The 17725-nt window shown below is 46.7% G+C and overlaps 1 protein-coding gene across 1 annotated transcript in view; it reads left to right on the top strand.

Moving 5' to 3' along the window:
* LOC138491245 (disintegrin and metalloproteinase domain-containing protein 9-like) overlaps window positions 1-17725 on the top strand; it is a 2911326-nt gene that overhangs the window by 1558530 nt on the left and 1335071 nt on the right. The window contains exon 12 of the mRNA XM_069617655.1: window positions 13546-13726. Within this exon, the coding sequence (XP_069473756.1) occupies window positions 13546-13726 (181 nt within the window). The remainder of the gene's footprint in view (window positions 1-13545; window positions 13727-17725) is intronic.

Below are 17725 nucleotides of genomic sequence, written 5' to 3'. Positions count from 1 at the left end.
GCCAGTCTAGCTAGTGAAGCGGCTTTAACCCTACTGGAGCCTAATGAAGACGAGGATGCCCTGTTGCAGTGTGCACAAGATTGCTCACTGGCTGAAAAATTATGGAGGACTTGATTGACCCTTCCAAAACCACTATTTGTGGAGGAGGAGTCCACCGAGCCCACCAAAAACAAACATGACATGAGACTTACATTGCAGGATCTATGTAAACCTGTCACCCCCAACTATGACTATCTCTTCGACTCCCTGAGCATTTTTCTGTCAAAGGATCACCCCACTGAGTGTATCATAAATGGGTCTGTTTCTGATATTAACCAACTAGTAGTAGGTCCAGACACTTCAGTTATGTTGGGTATCTTCAACAGACTGATTCTGCTATAACTACGAAAGCAGACGGCTGCAATAACCAACCTATCTGTAGAAGTGGCGATGCTACCAAATAGAATGGGGGAAGCATTAAAATTCCTTGTTAGGAAGGATGTATTAGTCAAGCTCACTGCAGAAGAGGGGGATGGGACCACAGCAAAGTTGCCTAGTGGGCGAGTTCTGCCATCCGCAAACGGGGAAATAATAACAATTCCCGAAACACAGGGAGGGGAGGGGTTCCAGACCACTCTTCCCAACGTGGTATACACAGGAGGAACGAACAAGGTGTCAGGAGCGGAAGGTAATCCTTCTAGTGGAGGGGAAGGAATCCAGAATCAGGTGGATACTGACGATTTTCAGATTAAAACATCCAAACAACGGTAAAAAATTTGCCACAAAAAAAAAACGCGAAGCTAATAAAAAATCATCAAGGAAACATTTGAGGGATGCAGAGTTTAAACATACCATCCAAGAGACCAGTGGAAAGACCAAGGAAGGGCATGATCGATCCCAGCCTCCAGCCCCACCCTAAGGTAACATCTGATCAAGCCTCGCAGAGCGTATTTTCAGAGGGAGATTATGTGCTCTTTGCGACATAATGAAAAAGAAAAGGGACGATGTTTTCAAAATTTTCAAAAACTCGTCCTTAACCACCAATGCCTCCGAGACAACTAACCCAAATTTTGACTGGGGATTGAGATGTGCTAATAATCCATCGTTGGCTGCACCCACAAAGTATAGTATAACTCAACCCATGACCAATACAGGTGACTTACCTGACTCTCTTAGGAAAGTAGAGAGAGCTACAGTTAATACGGGTCTTGGTAGTTCAGAGTGGAGGGCCGCTCATGGCACAACCTGTATTAATTTGACTACAGAGTCAGAACAAGTAGCCACTCAAGAAATAAATGGAGTGACATTGGCCCCAATTGTAATAAAAGATATGTCCAAAGGGCTTGACAAAGACAAGCAGATAAAAAAAAGGAAGATGATTTGAGACGTCTGATCCTTAAGCTGTTTGCAGAAAGACATATTCCCTCAGAGAATAGGCTGAATTTGGTGGACATGGACCCGCCAATGAAACCAATAGACACTAATCTAAGCAATAGCAAGGGTTATGTGGTTTCTAGGAACACAGAGGTTGGTTCATATGAGACTGTGAATGAAGTTGGTGGGGGGCGGGACTGGATTTCATCAACGAATCACGAGATGGATCTAATAAAGCCTGCCTATCCGGAGCTACCTGGGCTTATTATAAGATCTTTATTTAATGATATTGGAAATATATGCCTGAATAGACCATATATCCTGTCCTTATTTTCATCCATCCCAGAGTTAAATTTAATCTCCTCTGCAGACATATACCTGGTTGATTTCATCCATAAAGCCAGATATGACTATGCACGTTTGCTTATACCTTCACCCTTGGTGCGGTCATTGCTTTTGAAAGAAGCAGAATCGTTACAGTGTAGAGGCTTTGATATTTTTGAACATAATTTCACAAATTCTACTGCCAAGATTAACGCACAAGGGTCAACTAAGAATAAACGAAGTTACCAAGAAATAAACAATCAGAGGTCGAACTGTAACCAGGAATCCAACTTGGAAAAACAGGACTGGAGGTGGTTGGCTCTGTCTTTGCGTGAGTCAATTGGCACACTGAAACAGTTGGGTAAACCCCTTTAGCTCTCAAAATTGCATATAATTGTTGAGTTGGAATTCGAGAGGATGTTTTAACTTATTGAATAATGAGAAATTGATGCTGGAACTGGCACAGTTCGACTTTATTCTTATCCAAGAGTCTTGGTCAAGAGATAAACTGTGCTGGGAAGGTTTTAATATGTCTGCACTTTATACACTTAGTGGCATTAAAGGACGCCCCACGGGTGGTCTTATCACAGCAGCCAAAGATTCTAATCGACTGTTCAAAAAAGGGAATGGTGCTTCTCACATTATTTTCTGGTGGTGTCTTTCTTGGTGGGGGACAAAGTAGCGGGTGTACGATTACTCATCGTGAATGTGTACTGGAACCCCAGTGAGCACTCCGATTAACAACTGGAGAACGAGTTAAACAACATGGATGCAAGAGAACCCAGGGGGGCAGCTCGTTATTGCTGGTGATATGAATGCCGACTGCTCGGTGGAACGCCTGACCGGGGATGTGATATATTCTAACATTGGCACTCAGGTCAGAGTGGGTGGGAACTCCAAACTGCGAAGGAGGTTATGGATTCATTTTGGTGAGTTATGAGGGCTTGACCTGTTGCATAATGAACATTTCACCTGGAAAGCTAGGGGACATGAGTTAATAATAGACTATTGAGGTCATTACCAGGTTGGAGGTAGCCATGGCGCTATTAGTGCCATGGCTACCCCCTTACCGCAAACCGGGTCCGGTTTCCTGAATGGGGAATTGCCGGGCCATTCCAACCTTGGAGGACCCAGTGTTTCCCCATTCAGGGAACCCATTCGAGCCCCCATAGAGCTCAATGGGAATGGGGACGATGCTAACAACGGGCCCGTTAATAACGGGCCTGTTGTTAGCATGCTGGTCCTTTAGCGGCTCCCACTAAGGGCGCCTGGTAAAACCAGCTACCCTTAGCGGGACCCGCTAAAGGACCTCGTAATGCGGCGGTAAGGGGTTAACGGCACCAGCATCTTTACCAGCGCCATTAACCCCTTACCGCCAACCTTGTAATGATCCCCTATATCTTCCTTTCTGTTGGTCTGGTGAATCGCTTGGTTAAATTTGATGTTAAGGAGTCAACTTGTAGTGACCACTGTATGCTTACCCTTGAAATATCGGCTAACACTCAACATTTGATGGTCGATACTTATAATGAAGGTATAAAGTCCAATATTAGGGGCAATAGAATTAAATGGACTCACAAAAAAATTGTAAAATTCTCTGCAGTTATGGTAAGAGAATATGATGCATTATCTTATTATCAGCAGGCTGACATCTACTCAGCAACCAATTTCACCCATTATATAACAACTAACATCTCAAAGCTGGAGGACAACTCCACTAAGAGGTTAAGGTCAAATAAAACTCCCAACCACCATGCAGACAGCGAGGTGCATGATCGTAAATGTCTGATGAGGAAAGAATTAAGGCTCCTATTTAAATCAGGGCTCTCTGAAACAGTTATTCTGTCAAAGAATAAAAAAATTAAAGCTACAAAAATTGGATGATCAGTCACAAAGGGCGTAGAACCCAACTGGATGGTGAAGCGATGCTAAAATCTTTGCGGGGGGGTCAACTCTTCCAACTTTTGGAATTTGATTAATGATTTAAAAAGACCACAGAAGTATAAAACCTTGAACCCGATCTCAGAAGACACATGGTTAGATCATTTTCCTAAGCTTTATAAAAGCACTGACCAGGAGGGGATTGGGATTGATGACACACTAAAGTAGACCTTGGATTACTCCCTGGAAAATATTGTGGGTTTAATTAAAAGATCCAAAAACTCAGGAGCCCCTGGTCCGAACAATTTATCTAATAAAATATTAATGCTCAATCCAGCGCTGTGGGCTAAAATATTGTATCTGCTTTTTTTAAAAAAAACGTTTCTTTATTGGCATTGTGAGAGAACAGACAGTCAACATACTGTACAGCATAGCAAAAGTGACAGGTATATACATAGTAGTGCAATACATGGGAATGTTAGGTAGATATCGGTAGGGCCATTGCCCAGCTCCAAGCGGCACAGCAGTGGATTAGATTACATCACCAGGAGGAGGGGAGGACAATAGTTCTAGGTCATCCTTGTTATTTAAATATGTACAAAATTCTATCCACACATTCCTGGGGCGGGAGGCCAGCGGGAGGGTATTGATATAGTCCTCCTTGCACGATTGATTCCAGGTGAGGGCCCTCATCCACATCTCAAACGAGTGGGGGGATCGGCGCTTCCAACATTGTAATATGCCTTTTTTGGCTATTATGGTGGCGACATTGAGAAACCTAGACCTTTTCCTTAATTCTGGGCTATCCCATAGGCCGAACAGTACAGCTAGGGGTTCTGCAGGGATACGTTACGCTGTAATGTCTGAGAGAGCATCAATTATGGCCTTCCAGTATGGGCCCAGCGCGTCACAGGACCAGAACATGTGTGTATGATCTGCAGCAGGAGAACCGCACTTAGGGCAGGCGCGGGCCTGGGTGTGTGCAAACCTGTCCAGTCTTTGAGGTGTGTAATATAGTCTGTTAAGGAGCTTGTATTGCATACAGCTATGCCTGGCATTTAGAGAGGTGGACCGGGTGTGTGTGCACATTTTCCCCCACATTGTGTCCGTGATGGGGAGGCCCAGCTCCTCACTCCAGGTATCTCGCGCCTTGATTGGCACGTCTGTGGGGTCGGCCATCAACAATTTGTACAGTGCGGATACTATCCCACTAGCAGCAGCCGAGTTGGATATATACTGGATCTAAGGTGAGTCTGGAGGCTCATCTGGGTATAAGGGCCACCAGGCGCGGAACGCCGCTCTCAGCCTGTAGTGTTGTAACAGTTCCAATGCCGTACCTAGGTGTCCGGGGCGCCACGTCTGCAGAGTGATAAACTTCCCGTCGGGGTAAAAGTGGGTCAGATCTCGATAGCCTAGATCATGCCAGTGTTTCATCAAAAGCTTATCATGTGTGGGGCTGAGGCCCGGGAACTGCCAGATGGGCAGCCATTTGTAGTACGGGTGGTGATCAGGTTGTATCTGCAAGATATGCTTCCAGGCCCTAACAGTGGCCGCCAAGGGGACTGCCGGGGCGTCGGCATGATATGTATGATGGAGGATTAGGGAGAGGGTGTTAACGCTCTCGCTCGCTAGTTTCTCAAGCTTCACATGCGGGGGGGGTCAGAGAACGTGTACCACTGTGTTGCGTGTTGGGCCTGCACAGCTGTCCAATATTTTGCAAAATCGGGGCGGTGAAGCCCCTGTTACCATAGGGGAGAGTCATGTGTTGCCATTTCTTGCGAACCTCGCCCGAGTGCCACAGAAATTGGCCACACGCAGCGTGTAGATTAGTGAAATATCGTTTTCCATGCCAGATCGGCACATTTGCAAAGACGTAGAGAAATTTAGGGACCATAATCATTTTGATTAGAGATAGTCTACCCGACAAAGAGAGTGGGAGACTGCGCCATTTCAACATTTGAGCCTCAGCAAGCTGCGCCACAGCCACATAATTGTCAGCTAACAGTGAATCTTTAGTGAGGGACACCTGCACTCCAAGGTACCTGATGCCTCCCGGTGACCATCGAAGGGGGAATTCGCAGGACGGTTGTGTAGTGGAAGGGGTGAGCGGGAAGATATCGGATTTGGAATAATTTATGGTGAAGCCTGAGAAAGTGCCAATTTTGGTTATGTCTCTTAATATCGGATCTAGGAGGGCAGCGGGTCTCTAATATATAGGAGCACGTCGTCAGCGTATAGAGAAATGATCTCGGGAGTATCACGGAGACGTATACCTTTGCGCGTATGTTTGTCCCTTACGTTATCAGCCATGGGCTCTATGGCGAGCGCAAAGAGTATCGGAGAAAACAGGCAGCCTTGGCAGGTACCTCTGTGGAGAGGAAAGGGGGCCGAGGCCCTGGAGTTGACCAGGACTCTGGCAGCGGGGCTTGTGTAGAGGAGTTTGATGTACGACCTCATGCGTGGGCCAATTCCCATTTTGTGGAGCACCGCCCACATGTATTGCCAGGACACCAGATCAAATGCCTTCTGGGCATCGAGGGTGACTGCCACGGCCTGTGCATTGGGGTCAATCCTAGCCAGAACATTGAACAGGCGACGGATATTTAGGGCGGTAGATCTGCCGGGCACAAAGCCACTTTGGTCGGGGTGGACTAGGTGGGCATAATGGGGAGAAACCTATTGGCAATGATCTTGGTGAATATTTTTGTGTCAGTGTTGATCAGAGAAAGGGGCCTACAAGACCCACATTTGTCCAATGGTTTGCATGGCTTGGGTAGTACAGTTATAAGCGCCTCACGCATGGATGGGGGTAGGATGTTTTACTCTAGGGATTCGTTCCACACCTCCAGGAGTCTAGGTGCCAGAGTGGCTACATGCTCCCGATAGAACTCCGAGGTGAGGCCGTCGGGGCCCGGCGCTTTGCCCCTGGGGCAGTTCGAGATGACCGTGGTTATTTCATCAAGGGTGATAGGGGCCTCAAGGAGGTCACTGGTCACGCTGGAGAGGAGGGTCATGGGGATCTGATCTAATAGGGCGTCGGTGTCTTGCAGACTGTGTTCTTGCTGTGGGCCATATAGGGTCGTGTAGAATGTGGTGAATGTCCCGAGTATTTCCTGGTCTGACCAGCAAATGGTGCCTCATGTGTCCTTGACGCAGTCGATGCAATTCCTGCCCCCCTCAGTACGGACCAGTCTGGACAGTGTTCGACCCGGCCTATCCCCCTCACCATACTTCCTGGCTGCCACAGGGCGGGCGAGGTACCGAACCTCTCTCAGGGCGTGGGACTTGAATGTTTCTAATTCCACTCTAATCTGTGCCAGTGCAGCCAGGGAAGGGGAGGAGACATATGCCCTCTCTAGCTCTTTTAATTTCACTTATTACTGTTGCAAGCTATTTTTTATTGCCTTGAGGACCCCAGCCTCTCTAGATATGCACATCCCTCTGATGAAGACCCTGAATGCCTCGCAGCGCACTCCATCAGATGTGTCATGCCTGTTGCTGCACACGAAGAAGGTGTTGATATCAGCTAAGATATCGGCTTTAAAGACTATGGGCCTGATCATGACCTCGGCAGTAACCCTTAAATCCGGCGGTAGCGCTATTACCGCCGGATTTAAGAGTCTGCCGAAAATTCGCGCTATTACCGGCGGCGGGAAATCCGCCGGCGGTAACAGCGCAAATTTTCCCCATTGAGCCCAATGGGGAATGGGGTATTCCCGAATGGGCTCAATGGGGAATGGGGACTTCCAAGTCCGCCCAACTCGTGATCCCGCGGTAATAGCGTTAGCGTTACCGCCGAGGTCGTGATCAGGCCCTATGTCTAGCAGGGCCTCCGACTTAAATCTCCAAGAGGAGCGGGGGGGCTGGTCGTGTCCCAGTGTTATCTGGAGTGTTACCGGTGAATGGTCTGATAGTGTGCACGGTAATATTTTGGTCTCCATGACCCTGCCCATCATGCAGCTCGATATGGGGAACAGGTCGATCCTGGAGAGGCTATCGTGTACCGATGAGTAGAAAGTGTACTCCCTAACTTGTGGGTTGAGAGCTCTCCATGCATCCCTGAGATCCAGTGTGTCGATATGGGCGTGTAGCCTGTGGGCTGCGCGTGATGGGGCTCTGCGGGCCGTCCCAGATCTATCCAGGTCTTTGTCTAGGATCAAATTCATGTCCCCGCCCCAGATGATGGCAATCCCAATGTATTTCAGAAGCGTGGTGGCAATGGCGTCAAAGAACTCAGGGGCATCAAAGTTCGGGGCATATGTGTTCACTAGGAGGCATTCCATATTGGCGAGTAAGCAATGGAGGCTCACATATCTACCCTCAGAGTCAATATGGCTGGAGCGCAGGGAAAACTGGACTGATTTATGGATTATGGTTAGGACCCCACTGGATTGGGTGGAGTACTTTGTGTAGAATCTGTTGTTGCCCCACGTGGGGGCGAGACATGCTGCTAGGCGCCCAAGAGCTTGGGTCTCTTGGAGAAAGAGGATTTTGGCGCCATGTCGCTGGGCATAGGCAGTTATCCTGCGGGCCTTAGTGAAATTGCTTAGGCCGCGAACATTCCATGTGACAATGTTTAAAGCCATAGCAATATATTATGGAACATCCCAGTAGTAGTATTCATAAGGGTTGTCCCTCATGCACCTGCCGTGTGCACAGCAGCATTGAGTTAAGGTCATGCGTCTCTCAGCCATGTTTTTAACTGTTAACACAACCCCAATTACACCACCCCCACCCTCGCTGCCCAACCCCAACATGCAGTGCAGCTCCCCCACCCCAAAACACACCCGATGCCCCATGGCCTCGCTCCGACCGGGAACCAAAGGTCGGAGGACCAGATCCAACGTGGATAGGGCCACATCCTACCCCAATAGGGGCCAGTCAATAGGAAGAACCAAATAAAAGTGAAAGCAAACATTGCAACTACAACGGGGGGCGGTAGTGCCGTGCGGCCGGCATGCGTGGCTTGATGTGGGGCAGCAGACGCTGTCCCGAGTGTATTGTTGCGGTAAAACAGGTATCGTAGACAGCCTCCGAGAACCAGAGAAGACGCTCTGGCAAGATGACATTGCAAGAAAGAGCAGGGCACAGGGATAGCTCCAGGGGGCGTGTGAAGGAGAAGTCAAAGAAGCAGTGAAGGAGCTAGCCCGTGGCCCGCATACACATGGCAAGAGGCCGCCGTTATTGAGTGGACATGGTGGGGTTGCTATCAACACTTCCAAAAGTCACGGATCCATGGACACTTTGAGAACATCGTAGGCTGTGTAGTCTATGGCGTGTGGTCGGCTCGCGGCCCGGGGAGAGGTATATGTAGTTCAATAAACTTCACTGCTTCGTCAGGGACAGTGAAGAAGAAGATCTTAACGTCATGGGTAATCTTTGGTCGTGCCGGGAACAGGATAGCGTAGGGGACGTTGCGCTCTCTGAGCAGTTTTTTGATGCCTAGGAACTGGCGCCTTTTCTGCTGCACCGCCAGCGAGAAGTCCGGGAAGATTCTAACCGTATGGGCTTCAAAACGCAGGTCCCCCTTTTCCCGCGACAGACGGAGGATGAGATCCCTGTCGCGGTAGTTGAGAATCTTGGCGATAATGGGCATGGGGATGTCGCCGGGTATGGGCTGTGGAGCCAGGGCCCGGTGAGCCTGCTCGACCGTGAAATACGGAGAGATAGCAGGGTCGTCCAGCAGGTCCTTGAGGAGTTTCTCCACTGCGTCCTCATCCGCCCCTTGAGGGCATTTTCGGGGAACCCAATAATGCGCAGGTTGTTCCTATGGGAGCATGACTCCAGATCGTCAAACTTTGCCTTGACTCCTTTCATGTCCCGCATTAGGGAGGCCACAGTGTCCTGGAGCGCGGTGATGCTATCTTCGTTCCCATAGATCCTATTTTCGGCCTCGGTGATCCTCGATCCTGCCTGGTCCACTCGAGCCTTAAGCGAGGCGACGTTAGCGTTGATGTCGTCTAATTTTTCATGGAAGGAGGCAAAGTTTTTAGCCTTGTATTCCATTAGTAGGATGAGGTCAGGGGCCTCGACCGCACGGTGCTGGGTTAAATCTGGCTCGTCCTGTAGCGATGACGTGCTGGCTGGGTCATCTCGAGGGACCGCTTTAGTGTATTTGTCCATTGTGCCGCCTTAGGCCCCCGCCTTATTTCTGCTAGGCATTGTCCTTGTGGTGGGCACGGTTGCAGTGAGGGCCCGCTTATGGGTAAGATGGAGAGCTGGGATGGGCCAGGACCAGCAGGATCAAACGCAGTGTCCTTCGGTGGCGGTAGGCGGTTAGAGGCAGGTGGGGGACCGCCGTGGATAGCAGAGAGTCAGCGGTGGAGCGGCAAGGCTGTGATGGCGAGGGATAGCGGCTCCCTTATGTGTACAGGTTGCGTGGGGGTGCCAGCGGGATCTTTCTCAGGGGGCCGTGGGCAGAGGCGGCGATACTGTCAGCGGAAAGGTGGGCAGGCATTACGATGAGGGCCGCTTCTTTATGACAGTACAGGCCTGTAGTGTCGCAGATAGTGGGCAGAGGTCTCGACGCCCACCGCTCCAGCCCCCGCTCACCTAGTTCACGGTAGCGGGACGATGGGATCCTCCGTTTCGTCGGCGCTGGGGGGGTCGCGATTATCACTGACACAGCAGGTGGCATCCACGGTGTGGCGGCGTCCGCAGCAGGACCCCCAGGCACTCGCAGCGATTTCACAGAGCGGCGGGAGCGGGGAGGGGACCCAGGAGACAGGCAGGCCAGGCGGGAGGGCCGGATGTTTGGCAACCGCTGGGGCCGGATGGAATGCTAGGCCCAAATCCGACAGGGCCGCCAGCCAGGTCCCAGGTGGGCCGATCGAGACCAAAATCGCACAAAATGTCCAGTGTAGTGGCAGAAGCAACTCGGCCAGCTTATAGTCCTTCACAACATCGGGAACCGCAGATGGGAGCAGATGAATGCCAGGCCTCACAGAGCTGAAAGGCTAGGCAGCCATCTTGGGCTGCTCCACAGTGCCACCCCCATTGTATCTGCTTTTTGATAACATCTTGTCTCTCAAACCTATTCCACTCTCCTGGAGGGTTTCGATTGTAATACCAGTGTTTAAAAAAGGGATCCTGCCTGTGTCCATCGAGTTATAGGCCAATTGCAATAGCCGATCCTGAATCTAAATTGTTTGTTTCTTTGGTGCTTCTCGATATTCAGAAATGGATTTCAAACAACCATATTCTGGACCCGAAACAAATTGGTTTTAAAAAGAATATTGGTACGGACTGTGGGGGACTAATCCTAAAATGTTTATCTGAGAAATCAATGAAAATAGGAGGAAGGCCTACATTCATTGCATCAATGGATTTAAGTATGGCCTTTGACCTTGTAGAGAGAAATACTTTATGGCAGCTGTTGAGTGACCTAGACATGCCAAGACACCTTTTAGACTTCGTGATTGCTCTTTACTCTGATACCAGGTTAAAGGTTTGTTTAAACTCTGAGGGACATCTTTCTACAGAATTTATAATACTGAATGACTTACGTCAAGGTTGCATGTTGGCCCCCACGATATTTAACCTCTATGTCAGTGGTGCTGAAGTTGCATTGTCTAATAAAGGTCTAGTTTCCCCCAAACTTAACAACACTAGTTTTTCATGGATGGCCTACGCAGATGACTTCCTATTGATAGACAATACAAAGGTGGGCCTCCAACGTCTAATAAAAGTGTTTGAAAGGTTTGTAGCCAAACTATCATTAAAAATCAACCCAACAAAGACAATTATTGTTCGTTTGGTAGACCCAAAAAGAGGCAAAGCGCATTTACTTGGTCTTGCGAAGGCAAATCGATTAGACCTCAACCGGCCTTCAAATATTTGGGTTACCACTTTTCAGGGGTAGGCTCCACCGCCTTAATTAAAAGTCAACTTAAATTAAAAGCAGAAGTTGCAATAAGGCAAATGCGCGCCATAGAAATTAAATTTGATACATTTTCTATGGCAGCCTCGAGAGAATTTTACATTATAAAAGTGGTATCGAGACTTGTTTATGGTTTGGAATTGTTTGCTAATGAGATCATGGGTTACCTGAAGTGTTTGGAGGGCAACATCTGGAGGTCTGTGCTATTTTTCTTTTACCTAAATGTATCCCGATTGAACTCATAAAGTATGAATTTGGTCTACAATCCCTCTCTTTGGAAAATAATGTGTTTGTGGAGAAAATGCAAAATGGCAAACGAGGGGGAACTTTATGCATGTGCAGGTAAAGAAATCACTAATCCTTTTATAAATACCTTGCACAATGAGACGATGAAATGTCTGAGAAACTTAGGTATGTCTGTCAGAACAATGCTTAATAAAGAAAGCCTAATGGGCTTCGATTGACAGAATACAGTGAATAGAATTCAAGAGACTAAAGTGTATAACCAGGTTTGTTCGACATGGAAATGGTCAGCAGTTATGGAAGGATATTTAAAAAATATCCATGCAAGAGGCTACACAATGATTTTATGCGTTTTAGATTTAACGTGATTCAAACTAATCAAATTAAGAGTATCAGAAACTGATGTTCAGATGATTGGCAATGGTGTCGATTTTGCAAAGTTGAGGGGGACGTTGAATCACTTCAACACATATTCCTTATTTGTCCAGCACTCAAGAGCCAAAGGATTGCCTATTTTGCACAATTTGTACAATCAACCGAAACAGTTCGGGAATTCATTTGGAATAGGATGCTGTATGAGAATTCTACCATCTTAAGCATACGTGTACATTTTTTTGGGAGAAATGTTTGTGATCTGTGTTAATATTGTGTGTTATTGTATAAAGTGAAATAGTGACCTAAGTATCGCTGTAGGTTTCGCAAGATCTTTTAAGCGTTCATTAGCAAAAATCTTAATTTTTGAATGTATTCGGAGTCAGGCATTGTATAGAATGGTTACTTTATTTTGAAGCTGGTTATTACTGTGTTCTTAGTGTACAAAATTGAGTTATTGTCTACTCTTACGGACTGGTATCTACCTCTGATTGTGATACTGTTATTTTACTTGATGCTTGTGATTTCTGTGCTCTTAATGTAAAAATTGAGTTCTTGTTTTTTCCACAGATTTATAAGTATCTAATGTTTGTGTTATTGTTTTTTTCGAATTTTGTAAAGGTTTATAATAAACCAAAACAAATAAAAAAATACCTGGCTGCAATTGTCTGCTTTAAAGTCAACGCTAATACCATAGTCAACCGTCTTGTGTGCACATGTCAAAATATAGCATGGGGACTTCATTGATTTACTCCTGAGCATGTTCTTTCCTTTTGACTTTTGGTGATATAAAAGAGGTGACCAAAAGAAACTGTCGCCATTTTGCATTGCTTTTAGTTTTCCCCTTGGATGTGCAGCTGTCTTTGCTCTTGTTGCCATTCCTTTGCTAGGTTTGTGTGTATTTCAAAACAGTTAACTTGTTTAGAAATGTAATATAAAAATTGTATTGGGTTTTTTGTTTCCTAGAACAATAAGAGAAAGCATTCCATATAATTTACTTGGAATTGTTCACATGTTTGTTTTGATGAAAAACCAGTACCAATTTAGCTCAATAGTTTCACAACTGTATTTACCTCTTCAATAACTGTGAAATAGGATCTTCCCTTCTAATTTTTGCCAGTCAAAATGAATGTGCCAAATTAGTTTTGAAAGCAATTATCCAGTTATGTCTCATAGATATTCTAGGCAAATTTGATTCATGTCATTTTAGGTGAATAGAATTTTCTCAATCTTTGTGGTTGTGTATGGTAATCCGCATGTAAATGAAATGGGCACTTTAAACATTACATTTTTATGAACTAACACCTGACTTTGGTTCTAGCTGTTAGTTACAAATATAGAAAATGCCAGTACTATATTTACTTTCTCAGGGTAAATCTTTTTCGCCAAACGTATGCTTCACATGTTTTGCATGTAATTGATTTCATATAAAACCAATATTCTCTGAAGACAACTATTTAAATCTAACTGTTTAATTCCACTCTTCTTTTTAGGATCTCGATGGGTGTGCAGACATTTAGCAGTTGCAGCATTGAAGACTTCGAAAAATTTGTTTTAACTTCTGGTGCAAGTTGCCTTTTAAATCTACCCAATCTTCAAAGAACAGTTAATCCTGCTCTTTGCGGAAACAAGTTGGTAGACGAAGGAGAAGCATGTGATTGTGGTTCGGCCTCAGTTAGTAATATATTACATACTTTTCAATGATACTTCTAAGATTAGTTTACATTGATAACAGAATATTTATAGAATTGATCACATAAATTGTATATCTTGATTCACAAAGGGACATTTTTGGTGCAAATTACGGATGTTCTTGTAGAATTTGCATGTGCAAAATGTGCATTGCCCGCAAAATAACCCAAATCGTAGGTGTGTTTTCACAAATGAAATTCTGAAAAAGGTGGGCATAATGCCTAAAGAAAACAGGAAAAGTGCAAATTAATTACAGAGTAGTAGTATTCAGAGAAGCAAGCAGAATTTCCAAACAAGCAAAATGCATCATAAATGATAGAAAACTCAAGGCTTTGTAAGGAATACTCCTACGTCCCATCCCCTTTCCATCATACTTGTGATACATTCCGTTCTTCGGCACAGGACCGGAGCACTTTTGTAAAAAGGATCAAAAATGTAAATTGTTTGTCCTTCTTCTGTTTTTATGCAGGGTACTACAAGTGGCCGTAACCCCACCCTCCTGAGCTCCGCCCCACGCATCGCCATTTGGTCCTTTTCTCCGCACGGTTGGGGCTGGACACATTAGATACTGGCAAAGATCCTCGCAGCGAGACTGCTTCTTCTGATGCCGGCGAGGGTACTGGCGGACCAAGCAGGCTTCGTACCAGGCTGGAACACATCATTCTGCATTAGGAGAATGTTTGGAGCAATGAAAGCCCTAGACCCGGAGAGCCAGGCAGCAGCGGTCCTGCTCGAAGCCGAAAAGGTTTTCGACTCGATAGAGTGGCCCTTCCTCTTCGCCATCCTGCAATGCCTGGGCCTAGGCAAATACTTCATCCAACTAATCAACCTCCTATATGAACACCCGACATCCAATATCATTCTGGGAAATACTCGCTCGTCGGACATACACCTGCGGAGAGGAACTAGGCAAGGATGCCCTTTGTCAGCAATTCTGTTTGCACTGGTTATGGACCCCTGGCTTTTGATCTCCGGGGCGGCCACCTAGACAGGGGGCTCTCTCTTGGCCCACATAAACTAATCACATCATTATACGCCGACGATGTGGCCCTCATTCTTCATAACCCTGCAGAGAACCTGAATCCAGTGATGCGGGCAGTGAATAAGTTCGGCAAATTCTCCAGACTGAAAATTAACCAATCGAAATCCATAATTAAAGGTCAGATACCTGGGCATACTGCTCTCCAGAGCGAACCACAAGGATATGTAAGACAACTACGAAAAGACAGCAGAGGAGACCCAAAACAAATTAAACAGATGGAAGCTCCTCCCGCTCACCCTGTGGGGGAAAGGCTCCTTAGTCAAAATGGTAATTCTTCCGAAATTTCAATATCTATTCACGAATACTCCACTGGTGTTGTCGCAACATTTCCTTCAGCGCATCAAAAGTCTGATCCTCGAGCTACTGTGGGCGGGTAAAACAGCAAAAGTGGCCTACACTACGCTAATTCAACCTGTGACGAAAGGTGGCTTCGCGCTCCCAGACCTCGAACGCTACTACTGGGCTGCACAAGCCCAATTCCTAAGCCACTGGTACACAACGCAGTTCATCAGACCCCATTCCAAATTGAAAGGGCTCTGGCTTCCCCTTATCTCCTCAGAGCTGTCATTTTTGGCCAACTACAAGTAACTCACAATTCAATGAACATTGTCCATAACACCTATGCTGTCTGGAAAAAAATCGCTCTAAAAAGTGGAATACAAACCAGATTCTCTCCCCTCCTTCCAGCGCACTTCATACCAGGAATACTCCTAACCGCAGAACGAATCTACCTACAATGGACCGATAAGATGCAGATAAAATCTCTAGGAAACCTCTTTATCGATGGCATAACCAGGAATATTATTATTGTTTATTTATTTTTAAACTTTATTTTGGGGTTTTTTAAACATACATTAACAAACAGGCCATGCACCGGCCTCACTGAGGGTCCCAATCTGCCCGTAACCCACTATTCCCCTACCTCCCTCCTCCCTTTCCACTGCTGCCCGCTTCTATCCAGGGTCCTTTAGGCAGTAGTCTGTGGTATATGAAGTTCACTCGGTCCTTCTCCGTGTGTTGGGGATCGCCGGTCGGTGACCGGGGACGAGGTCTGTGAAGAGGTTGAGTCTGCTGTGGTAATCAAATATGATATATTGGGTCCCCATATATCGGGTGGACGAGCGTGAAGCGGTAGGGTCTTTACAATGCATGTTTCGACATCTTGGCAGTAGGTCACATCGTCCAGCCACCGGTGAAAATTCGGTGAGGGTCCGCAACCCCAGTTAATTCTTCTTCTCGCCAGTACCAACTACCAACAACAGGTTGGATAGTGTCCTTCCGTATGCTGGCAAGTGTCTGGTTAGTCCCAGGAGCGCCAGAGTAAGTTTGGGGTTGAGTTGTGTGCCTATAATCGCTGATATCTTTTCACATGTCGCTCTCCAGAACAAGGCGATGTCTGGGTATGCCCATGCCAAATGCATGAAGTCCGCCGCTGGGGCACTACAGCGGCTGCATGCTGCTGAGATTGTTGGTCGTTGTGAGTGGAGTTTCACTCGTGTGTTATAGACCTGGTATAGGAAGTTGAAGTGTATTTGCTTGTATCTCAAATTGAGCAAGACCTTTTGAGTTAACCGCAGTATGTAGTTCCAGTCCTCTTCTGCGATCGTGGTCCCCAGTGTTTTCTCCCATCTTCTCTTGGGGTTAGTGGGTAACAATGTTGTCTCGCCAAGGAGTGATCCGTATATCTCAGATACCAGTCGACCCTCGCCTTGAGACTCTATAACTCCGTGGAGGAGCCGCCAAGTGGAGTCCTGTCGTGGGAAGGTGGTAAGGTTGGTTTGAAGGGTATGCCGCAGCCGTAAGTAGATGAATATGTCGAGAGCATTATCACAGCCTCTGTCTCGAGCTTGTTGCGGTGATAGGAAGATGTCATCGATAAAGAGGTTTCCTAGAGATTTTTTCTGCAGCTTATCGGTCCATTGTAGGTAGATTCGTTCTGTGGTTAGGAGTATTCCTGGTATGAAGTGCGCTGGAAGGAGGGGAGAGAATCTGGTTTGTATTCCACTTTTTAGAGCGATTTTTTTCCAGACAGCATAGGTGTTATGGACAATGTTCATTGAATTGTGAGTTACTTGTAGTTGGCCAAAAATGACAGCTCTGAGGAGATAAGGGGAAGCCAGAGCCCTTTCAATTTGGACATGGGGTCTGATGAACTGCGTCGTGTACCAGTGGCTTAGGAATTGGGCTTGTGCAGCCCAGTAGTAGCGTTCGAGGTCTGGGAGCGTGAAGCCACCTTTCGTCACAGGTTGAATTAGCGTAGTGTAGGCCACTTTTGCTGTTTTACCTGCCCACAGTAGCTCTAGGATCAGACTTTTGATGCGCTGAAGGAAATGTGGCGGCAACACCAGTGGAGTATTCGTGAATAGATATTGAAATTTCGGAAGAATTACCATTTTGACTAAGGAGACTTTCCCCCACAGGGTGAGCGGGAGGAGCTTCCATCTGTTTAATTTGTTTTGGGTCTCCTCTGCTGTCTTTTCGTAGTTGTCTTGCATATCCTTGTGGTTAGCTCTGGAGAGCAGTATGCCCAGGTATCTGACCTTTAATTATGGATTTCGATTGGTTAATTTTCAGTCTGGAGAATTTGCCGAACTTATTCACTGCCCGCATCACTGGATTCAGGTTCTCTGCAGGGTTATGAAGAAAGAGGGCCACATCGTCGGCGTATAATGATATGATTAGTTTATGTGGGCCAAGAGAGAGCCCCCCGTCTAGGTGGCAGCCCCGGAGATCAAAAGCCAGGGGTCCATAACCAGTGCAAACAGAATTGCTGACAAAGGGCATCCTTGCCTAGTTCCTCTCTGCAGGTGTATGTCCGACGAGCGAGTATTTCCCAGAATGATATTGGATGTCGGGTGTTCATATAGGAGGTTGATTAGTTGGATGAAGTATTTGCCTAGGCCCATGCATTGCAGGATGGCGAAGAGGAAGGGCCACTC

Source organism: Ambystoma mexicanum, chromosome 10 (genome assembly GCF_040938575.1).
Source record: "Ambystoma mexicanum isolate Mex_15411 chromosome 10, UKY_AmexF1_1, whole genome shotgun sequence".
NCBI classification, from domain to species: domain Eukaryota; kingdom Metazoa; phylum Chordata; class Amphibia; order Caudata; family Ambystomatidae; genus Ambystoma; species Ambystoma mexicanum.
Note: the sequence above shows the minus strand (reverse complement) of the source record. Positions and strands in the feature narration are given on the sequence as shown.